Source organism: Nicotiana sylvestris, chromosome 5, assembly GCF_000393655.2.
Source record: "Nicotiana sylvestris chromosome 5, ASM39365v2, whole genome shotgun sequence".
Lineage (NCBI taxonomy): Eukaryota > Viridiplantae > Streptophyta > Magnoliopsida > Solanales > Solanaceae > Nicotiana > Nicotiana sylvestris.
In genome coordinates, this window is record NC_091061.1 from 160121362 (window position 1) to 160132803 (window position 11442).

Below are 11442 nucleotides of genomic sequence, written 5' to 3' on the forward strand. Positions count from 1 at the left end.
TATTTCATGGTCGACCTCGGTTGACTCTTTTCTCGATGTTACTTTGCCCCAAGTACTGAGACAAATTTCGACCTATACATATGGTACGAGGAATAAAATCGTGGTATAACTAATCTCAGGATTGTAGTGCTTATTATTTTTATGAGGGGGTGGGATAATTAATCTCGAAATAATTAATTATGGAATAACTTATTTTTTCGCACCCAAACGACCCTAAATGTGTGAGGAAAATATTCGTATTTATGATGTAGCTATAAAATGAAAACTTGCACACACGTGGTAAGACGAAAAGCGTGCCAACTACTTTCGCCGTCATCGCGTTTTGACGTTTCCGTCTGAAATTTCCTAAAAGCAAAAACCGCCACTGAAACATTTCGACAAGCTTGAATCTCTAATTTAAGCTTTAACAAACTATCAGAAGCTCGTACGAAAACAAGTCCAAATCTGTAGTAATGAAGAGTTTATTATCGTTAGGGAGATTGATAAATCGAGCGACTCTCCGCAGCAATAGATTGTTAACAAAACCCTATGTAGCAGAAAATGGTGCAATTTCTACATCTCGTCGTTTCTTATACGCTTTATCTTCCAAAGCGCCCATTAATTTATCTGTTTTCACTTCGTTAAAGCCTTCGCAATTCCCTTCTTCACATCCTTCACCATGGAGCCATTTCGGAGGTCAGTTTTTTCTTTAAAATATTCAGCTAGTTCTTCTTTTTTAGTTTTAATTTATTTTTTCAGAATAGTCACTATAGAACCTTTAATTAATCTTAAAAAGATAAATTGTTGTATATTGGTATGAAAACGAACCCGAATATAGCGTAATGGATATAGAGGATTCATATAGTTCACTAGTTTGCCATTGCGGCTAGTATATTTTGATGTGAAAATGTATATGTATATGAGTTTGTGTGTCATGTGCTTTTTGCTCATTGTTATTATGTACCATTACTGTTGGTTTTAGCTTGATACTTTTGGCTTTTAATTTTAGTTTACAGGAAAATTTGGGGGCAGGGAACCAGAGACGATGCTGGTTTTGATTCACTTTGTTGAATCTTTTCAGAAATTTAAGATTATTTGGGACAAATGATTGAGCAAAAATGGGGCATTTGTTAAATTCTGCTGATAAAACGATGGGATTCATTATCAACATTTGGAGAGTAGAAGATGGGGAAAATGTTGCTTTTTTATGCAATTTCCATATAGAAGCAAGTAAAAAGGTGGCATCTTTTCTAAGAACAAGAAAGTTCGTTCAATGTTTTTTCCATCATTTTTCTGCTTTACAAAAAGTTAAGACTTTATGATTTACATATTTGTTGCAGTAATTGCTTGATTTGATAAATGGGGGTGCTAACTATTAGTTTGTGAATATGGTTATATATCCTGATCTTGTATATGCTGTGAACAGGCCAGAAGAGGACTATGTTTATCCAAACTCAGTCGACTCCTAACCCTTTATCCCTTATGTTCTATCCTGGGAAGCCAGTTCTCGAAGCTGGGAGTGCAGATTTTCCAAATGCTCGTTCTGCAATGAATTCACCTCTGGCTAAGGCTCTCTTTGGAATAGATGGTAATTCTCAAAACTTAGAATCGTGAAAAGCCTTAGACATTTAACATCTATGTTAGAACCTTTATATTGAAATCATAGATGCTTTAGTGCATTGCCCGGGAAATGTGGGGGGATGTGCTTATAATACTCTCTCTCTCTCTCAGACTACCATGGAAGAGATGCAGAAGAAAATATGCCTAATTTGGTGCAGTTGCATAAATTCAGCTGTCAACACACTATATAGCAGGATTTAGGCTACTAGAAAAATAGTTGTCATTTTTATCATCTAGCTGACTGGCTGTGCATAGTGCATTCAATTTTGAATCAAGGTCAAGGTAGTACCAAATACATCTGGATATTTGATGTGAAATATAACTGTCTAGAGTATATTTGTTGTCTCATGTCTGAAATAGATTTAGGCATAAACATATTACTATAATAAGGAGCGGTTTTGAGACGCTATTCTCTCAAACTTTGAGACACATTTTGTGTCGTCTAGTGTAACTATATTTTACTTCATCTTTGTTGCCAACTTGCTATTTTGCAATCACAAACTGACTTTTCCTTTGTTATTTTTGTTTTGATGTCTTCATCATAGTTTTTTACTGAAACCACAGACTTTTTTTTAGCTTCTGTAATGTAATGACTGAAAATAACTGAGGTATGGTTCCTTATAGTGGGAAGAGTAGGGGTGTGAATGTTTGTTTTGGGGGTGGGGTGGGGGGTACTAGAGTCTAGAAGTGAATTACTTGATAGAAACAAAAAAAAAAGTATGGAAAAGAGAGCTTTGAAAGTTGATGGAATCCATATAAGCTTCAGGAGAATCTTTTTGTCCTCTTGGAACAAGAATGCTTTTACCAAGAGAGACAAATTATTGATGCATGCTCGTGGCAAATGATGTTTAGATCATTATCTGAAGAAAGGACTGCACATTTTCTTTTGGGTAAGTAAGGAATGTAGAGTGTTTCTAACTTGATTTAGAAAAAGAATATGATTATGTCAACTGGAGTTTTCTCTTTTAGATCATGGAAACCGGGGATTTGGAGAAAAATGGATTCGCTGGATAAGATATTGCGTTACCACAGTAAGATAATAATAATTAATGGATCTCCTGAAGGACTTCCTCTCATCGGAGAGGACTAAGAAAGGACGATCGCCTTTGTCACTTCTTATTTGTTCTGGCAATGGAGGGACTGAGCTTGATTTTGAAAATGGCAACTATATATGACTGGATACAAGGTTTCAAGATTAAAGTAAAACGGAAACATGGAAGAAATTGCATTAGAGGGTGTGACCTAGTGGTCAGTAAAGTGGGTGCAAACCTTGGAGACCAGGATTTAATTCCTAGCAGAGACAAAAAACACTAGGTGGTTTCTTACGATCTGCCTAAGCTTTGGTGGGGAAAGTTACTTGATGTGTGTTAGTGGCAGTGTTATCAAAGGCGAAAAGCGCAAAAAAATACTAAAGTCTGTTGGGGCTTTAAGCGCAAAGCACAAATAAAGCGTGGGCTTGAATGAAAAAAGGCGGAAATGGAGAAAAATAACAAGTATGTATGTGTAGTCCAAGACTAATATCTATAAGCATGAATACCAAATATATGGACAAAGAAATTGAAGAAATTTTTTGATAAAGTGAAACATCAATTGTTTAGTGTCCCTCTTCAGGATTACGCTCATTGGCAAGGAAAAGTATGTCTTAGAGCATTGATGACAATACTGAAGCGCCTGCTAAGCGAGACGAAGTGCTCAACATGTTTTGAGCCTCGCTTCAGGGCTTAAGCACTCCTTTGATAACACTGGTGAGGGGAGGTAATATGTATCCTGTTGAATAGTTGAGGTGTGGGCAAGCTAGCCCGGACACCACCATTATAAAAAAAATACCGAAGAATATTATATTCTCTATTCAGGTGTCTCATATTTTGTGAAGCCAAAGGAAATCAGTTGGTGCATCTGAAGGTGATTCTATTAGTCTTTGCGGCCATCTTGCTTACATATTAACTTAGAATGAAGCAATTATTTCATAATAAATGCTGGCCAGAGCTTTCATAAGCTGTCTATGACTCTGGACAAATTTCCTATAGTGTACTTGGAATTAGTTTTGGGGCAAGGCAGAAGATACTGCAATTTAGCAAGAAGTGATTGAGGATGCAAAAAGAAGTTAGCCCCCTGGAAGAAATAATATTTGTCCTCTTCACCAAAAAAGAGAAATAATATTCATCTTTGGAAAAAGGTTGACTCTAGTCAATAGTATGCTATATGAAATCCCTATTTGCTACATCCCTATCTCTTTCCCCCAAAGGTTGAGAAGCAGAAAATTAAAATAAAGTTTTGTTTTGTGTGAAGGAGGTTGTGTCAATAAAAGATATCACTTGGTAAAAGGACACGTTTTGAAGGATAAAAGAGATGGAGGTCCAGGAGCAAAGCGATGTAACAAGAGCTTGATACTCAAATGGCATCAGAGATTGATGAAAAGGAATAAAATGTAAAAGAGTTGGACAGTTAAGCATGGGAAGGGGTATTAATGGTGCAGAAAACCAGTGAATTGTATCTGAGGTTTTTAAATTATTATATGATTAAAGGTGTTCTGCGGGAGGAAAATAAGGGTCTGCATATTCAAATAGTTAGAGAAATACATTAAGGGCCTTATCAAAAAAGAGATAAGGGATAAGTTTCTAATTTTATACAATCTGGGGGTAAACAAGACTGTACTCTAGTGGATTATTTTATAAAGAGTGGACTTTTCAGAAGTATTTTCAATGTATCAGGTGTGTGAACACTTAATAGTAAAACTGGACTCAGTAAGGATATTGGAGTAGTGTTAGATTTTATGTGTTAGACTGGAAGCAAAGATGGGAAGTCCTCGGTTAATTCTTGTCGCAAGGTGCTGTTAAGTAAAAATATGATAGAAAATAGTTATTGGCTTGGGAAGATGATTAGGGAAACAAAAGTTCTCCCCAAAAAGTAGATTGTTTTGGCTGGAGTGCAACCCATGAAACTCGTCCAACATAGAAAAAATTGCAGAAAGGAGGCATCATGTTATACAGAAGATGCAGTCTATGTGAGAAAGTAACAGAGTCAGTTATCTGTTCATTCATGACAGGTTTGATTGGAAGATGACAGATGCGGACCATGTTCCTGAACTTATATCCTAAGTTGCTCCGACACGGTAGTTTAGATGCCGCACCCGTGTAGACACGATACTAGTATGGGGTGTGGGTATGGGATCTGTACTGGATTTGGTCACATAATTTTGGGTACTTTGACAACGACGGAAGGAAAAACTCGAGACGAGATATATTTTGATTCCCGAAATTAGAACTAAAAGTAGGATAAATTTGAAGAAAATAGCATATCTTATCTAGGAAATCAATCTTTTACTTATCTACAACTTGAGAATAAAAAAGAAATCCACACTTTATAAGCTATACGTAAGTATCCTCAATATTTTTCATAATTTAGAGATATTTTTTATATTTTTATTTTTTTGGAATTACTTTTAGCCAGATTCCAGCACCCATATCCGAACTAGGATCCGTATCCCCGAATCTTAGAATTTACATTTCGAAGGATCCGATCTCTAGATCCGCACCCGTGTCGGGACACGGGTAACTTAGCTTATATCCTATTCACTTTGGTGATGCCTGGAGATATGAAGCAGAGACTTATCAGTACTCAAGGGTGGAAGGTGGAAAAGAATAAAAACGAGATCAGAAGACTATACCTTTATGTATACCATGGCCATGGGCAAAGCAATTGTAGGATTTTTTAGGGGGAAAATCATCATATAACTCATGTAAACTTTAGATGTGTTCAAAATTTATACTCTCTGGTAGGAGAAACATCATAAATGACGTAGAAAGCATCATGGAACTAATGCGCCAGATGGAGCCGAACATGTACCTTTGTGTATAGTTGTACCTCCATGTTACCATCCCATTCAATAGATTACTTATATACAAAAGGAATTTATTTCTCTGTTTGATGCCAAATAAGATCTGAATTTTCTCTTTTCTGTTCTTTATCAAGAGGTTATATATTTTATTTCTTACTTTCTGCTTTAGTTCAAATGAGTAAAAATGGTTACTTTGCTGAATAGAGACATGAAGTTCCTATAGTCCCCTATCAACAACAACTATGCCTCAAGGCTAAACTAGTTGAGGTCCGCAATAAAAGTTTTCAATGTTGTTCCGTTTGGACATGTATCTTTCCATTACTCAATAAATTGGAGTTCCCTAACACAAAAGACTTCTATAAATGCGAAAATTAACTAGGTCCCCAGGGCTTTGGTTTAATGGTAAGAGTGCGACACGTGATGTGTGTGTTAAGCGCACGTCACTGGTTCGAACCTTGATGCAGAAAATAGCTTGGTATTTAAGTCAAAAAGAGTGGAGAGGCATGCCCATTATCCACCGAGTTTCCAATTTGCCCTTGGGGACTTTTCAGTTGTCAAAAATAAATAAAATGCCAAACTTAACTATAGGTTTTATCATAATATAGATCTTTTGCATCCATGGTATTATGTTTTTTTGCTAAATCCGCGTGAATCATGATAGATTGCGTATGTATTTGAGAGAACTTCCTTTGCAAATTGCTTCCACGGGTGACATAATTTGAGTGAATATGGAATTCTACGACGCAAGTTTGACTTGTATATAATAAATATAGTTAAGTTCATTAAGAAATAAGCGTAATAGTTGATAAGTTAGTGTAATTGAGAAAACATCAAGTAACCGCTTGAAACAAATGAGTTGTATCGATTGATATTTGTAGAATTATGTGAAACATTCGGGACGCGTAGGAGGAGATTGCGTCATAGAAATTAGACAAAGGAAGTATTCTTATTGTTCTTTGTTTTTTCATGAATGCGCCTAAGAGTTTAATCCTGTTTTCCTTCATGCAGGGATTACACGTGTATTTTTTGGATCAGATTTTGTTACTGTTACAAAAAGTGAAGATGCTTCCTGGGACTTCCTCAAACCTGAAATATTTGCAGCAATTATGGATTTCTATTCTTCTGGTAAGCCGCTGTTCCTCGACTCCAGCACTGCAGCCTCCATGGACACAGCTATCCATGACGATGATTCAGAAACAGTTGCAATGATTAAGGAACTCTTAGAGACTCGTATTCGCCCAGCTGTACAAGATGATGGTGGGGACATTGTATACCGAGGATTTGATTTAGATACGGGAATAGTCAAATTGAAAATGCAAGGAGCATGCAGTGGATGCCCTAGCTCATCCGTTACACTTAAATCTGGTATAGAAAACATGCTCATGCATTATGTGCCCGAGGTTAAAGGTGTGGAGCAGGAAATGGATGAAGATGAAGAACCTGGATTAACTGGTGCACCATATGAGTAGTATTACTGTTATAGCTGCTTTTAGTTGATTTGGTGATAGAGAGATCTCAATCAGGGAACGCAGGACTTGTTCATGCTCCTCCATGGAAAGAGTGAGTAATGTTGAGTGCACAAGTTTCTTGCATCTATCAAATTCACGCGAGATAAGCTACTATATGCATCAAAAAATGTAATTCGGCAGTTCTTTTGATAACATTCTAATAAATAGTTTCCGCTATATGTTTAGCTGGATAGGAGACGGGACAATTGGCTGCAACATGCTCCTAAATGAGTCTATAAAGATGCAAAAGTGCATATGTGTGCATGAGTTCTTTGAAGTTGCTAACCGTACGTTTGTCTATTATCTGTAATTCTTCATTTTATGTCTTGTCCATTTTGAACGGTGAAGTATGGTTCCTTGTATATAGAATCAAAATCTTGGCGAGAGGAGAAAATGCATAAACCATTCGTACCTCCTGGAGGAGCACCTACAAATTTTAGATGCTACCGAGTTGAGTGCTCATGCTCCTGAAGAGTAAGATGGTCTGTCATTATTCTTCAGGGTTTGAAGTTAAATAGTATCTAGTACTAGAATTACATAATTTTCAGCAAGTATAGATTTCCTAACTCGCAAGATAGTGAAACCTTTTTGGATCCTTAAGCATAGACAATTTGTACTGAAGACTGGCTTTGCATCTTAAATAAATCTCCTCTGGGAAACTTGGCACTGAGCCACTGTTTCTGCAAACTTTATTCGCAGTAGCGGAATCAAGATTTGAAATTTATGGGTTCTGGATTCTAAATCTTTTAAGTTACTGGGTTCTGAATTAATAATTTATACACATTTAATGAATTTCTTAAGACAAATACATGGTTTGGACCAAAGCTATTGGATTCGGCCAAACCCGTATGTTCTACTCTCCCTCCGCCCCTGCTAGCAAGTGTTCACTCACTACTTCCATCGAGTGACATAATACCATTTACAGGTAGCATATACCATTGAATCTCATCTTGTATACGTTGGGTTAACTTATACTTAAATAAGGAAATCAATGGTGATGAGAACTTCTCTAAATCCCTGTTTTCATATTTGTGACAATCTTTACATAACTTCTATGATATATTTAATAATAATTTGTTTCTTTTTCGGCGATAATGAAAGGAATATTCGTGACTCAATAAATCAAAGCCTAATAGCTACTTCCTCTGTTCCCATTTAGTTGTCAAGTTTCGCTCGAAAATCAAACTACATGAATTTTGATCAATATTCTCACATGTATATTTTTACCATATTAATACGAAAAGAATTGCAAGTTATAATACTTCTCGTATATTTTTTAAATACCTAAATTTTAATTTTAAAATATTAAGAAATTTTAATTTAATTTAGCTTAACTGACTCTCGATAAGCGAAACGTGACAAATGGAATAAGAGGGAGTACTTTGGTAATATGTTGAGTGGTCAACATTCTATACATCATGAGATACTTCAATGAAAATGTGAAGTATCGATAGACGTGTATGGTGTATAACTTTATGCATATTTATAGCAATCAACATAATATTATTAGCAGGTAAGGTTGGTTGAGTTGGTTGGGTGAGTGGTTTCCCACATAGGAGACCTTGGATTAATTCCTCTCATCAAACGACCTCTTCAGTTAGAGCTCGTCGCACTAGGCATGACCCATCCAAAGGGTAGCGGCTACGTGTTTCCCCAGAAATTTCCAAAAAACTAATAATATATTAATTAATGAATTAAATAATACTCTATCTGGTAAATCTACTTAAGTAACTAGCGTCTTGGAATTAAATATGCAGGAGTTCCTTCGACAAAAATAGATTAAATTGTAATGCTACTTAAGAATTGCGTTTGACTAACATCCATTTTAAGATTCCATTTTCATTCAAACATGAATATTTAATGTTCTTAACACTTATAAATTGGGCAACAAAGTTTGATCTCCGAAATTAATTCGTGTTCAAACGTGTCCAGATAAAGAGAATTTTCTAGGAATATTTCTGTCGTTATCATTAAATAATAGTACTCACCATTTAACTGTATCTCTCTCTCTTCATCAAATGGCTATAAATTTACGAGGATACAATCAAACCTCTCTATAACAACGTCGTTTGTTCCGAATATTTTTAGATGTTATAGTGAAGTGTTGTTATAGAGAATATATATTACTCCTTTCGTTCACTTTTACTTGGCATGTATACTAAAAATAGATTTTCATTTTTACTTATCATTTTACGTATATTAAGAGAAGACAATTTTTTTTCCTGTTATACCCGCATTTTTTATTACTCATTTCAAATCCTTTTCTCAAATACAATAAAATATGCATCAATTAATATGAGTATCATGGTAAATTATGCATTTTATTTATTATTTCTTAATGTACGTGAAAAGTCAAAATGTGTCAAATAAAAGTAAACGAAGAGAGTATAACATAACATGAAAATTATTTCCGGAAAAACTTGATTTTTATAGTGAAGTGTTAATATATAGAATATAGAGAAATATGACTGTAGTTACATTCTCCATAACTTGCAATTGCGTCAATCTGCTGACACTCTTTGTTTCCAAAATACATTAACAAAGTAGCATTACCTAATCTTGTGGACCATTAATATCCAATCGCTTTCTTTAAAATTCTAACTTCAACGATTAGGTAGAATAATTTTTTAAAAATAATTTTGTTTGTCACATGGTGTCTATATCTGCATTGAGGTCCCGGCTAATCGGATCACACTGCGTAATGTTCTTAAAGGAGCAGCTCTCCGTTCCAGCATTTTTTCTATAATCAAGGCTTGAATTCAAGACTTTTGGTTAAAATTGAAAGGATTCTATTCGTCCCATCATAACGCTTAAGGGTTATTTGATAGGATGTATCAGAGAAAATAATATATATGTATTAACTTTGACATTATTAATTCCTTATTTGATAGTATTTTTTAACATATGTATAACTAATACCAATATTAGTTATATACCATATTTAGTACTATTCTTATACATAGGAATAGTACTAAAGACTTGCATATGGTATTTATCAACTTAGAAAAAGCGTACGATAAAGTTCAGAGGGAAGTTTTGTGGAGATGTTTGGAGGCTAGAGGTGTACCTGTTTCCTACGTTAGGTTGATAAAGGACATGTACGATGAAGTAAAGACCCGAATGAGGACGGTGGGTGGGGACTCGAACCATTTTCCGGTTATGATGGGGTTGCATTAGGGGTAGGCTCAGTCTTTTTTTGTTTGCTTTGGTGATGGATGTACTGACGCGCCACATCTAAAGGGAGGTGTCGTGGTGTATGCTATTTGCAGATGATATTGCATTGATTGACGAAACGCGAGACAGTATGAACGCGCAATTAGAGGTATGGTGGCAGACCCTGGAATCTAAAGGTTTCAAGTTGAGCAGGACCAAGACATGATATTTGGAGTGTAAGTTCAATGGTGAGACTCAAGGAGGGGAAGGGGAGGTGAGGTTGGACTCGCAAGTCATCCCTAGGAGAGAGAGTTTTAAGTACCTTGGGTCTATTATTCATGGGTATGGGGAGATTGATGAAGATGTTACACATCGTATTGAGGTAGGATGGATAAAATAGAGACTCGCTTCCGGTGTTTTGTGTGACAAGAAGGTGCCACCGAAACTTAAGGGTAAGTTCTACAGAGCGACGGTTAGACCAACGATGTTGTATGGGGCTGAGTGTTGGCCAGTGAAGATCGCTCATGTCCAGAAGATAAAGTTAGTAGAGACGGGGATGTTGAGATGGATGTGCGGGCATACCAGGTTAGATATGATTAGAAATGAGGTTATTCGCGACAAGGTGGGTGTGGCCCCTATTGAGGACAAGATGCGGGAAGCGCGACATATGTGGTTTGGTCATATGAGGAGGAGGAGGAGCACAGACGCCCCGATGAGGAGGTGTGAGAGGTTGACATTGGGGGACCTACGAAGAGGTAGAGGTAAAAGAAGAGGTGGGGAGAAGTGATTAGACAAGACATGACGCAGCTTCAGCTGACCGAGGACATGACCCTTGATAGGAAGGTATGCAGGTCGAGGATTAGGGTAGTAGAGTAGGTAGTCTAGAGTGTTCATAACAATAATATTGGCACACAGTCTTGCTTTATGTTGGTAGTAGGTTTTATGACTAACCGTTGTTTTCTTTTATTGTTGATCACCTTACTGTCTTGTTTTTATTCTGCTTTTATATGGCTTTTTGATACTGTCCCTTCTTATCTATATTTTCATTAATGTGTTGCTTATGCTTTCTTGAGCTGAGGGTCTATTACAAACAACCTCTCTATCCTCACAAGGTAGGGGTAAGGTCTGCGTACACACTACCCTCCTCAGACCCCACGATATGAGATAATACTAGGTATGTTGTTGTTGTTGTTGTTGTTGTTGTTGTCTTATACATAGAAAACCATGACATTAGAAATACCATAATTTTTTATATATGGATAAGCATGTATAAATACAGAACTGCCCTTTTAAAAGCTATTCCAAAATTTTTTCAAAGAATATGGAGGATATTTTTATAAAAAA

General features: G+C 36.2%; 1 protein-coding gene across 1 annotated transcript; it reads left to right on the forward strand.

The window, feature by feature from the left end:
* The first annotated feature begins 320 nt into the window (after positions 1-320).
* Positions 321-7267, forward strand: LOC104223518 (nifU-like protein 4, mitochondrial). Its single transcript, XM_009774974.2, has 3 exons — positions 321-675; positions 1406-1567; positions 6446-7267. Exons 1-3 carry the CDS (start codon positions 453-455, stop codon positions 6904-6906), a joined length of 846 nt encoding a protein of 281 aa, XP_009773276.1. The 5' UTR covers positions 321-452; the 3' UTR covers positions 6907-7267.
* Positions 7268-11442: the final 4175 nt, after the last annotated feature.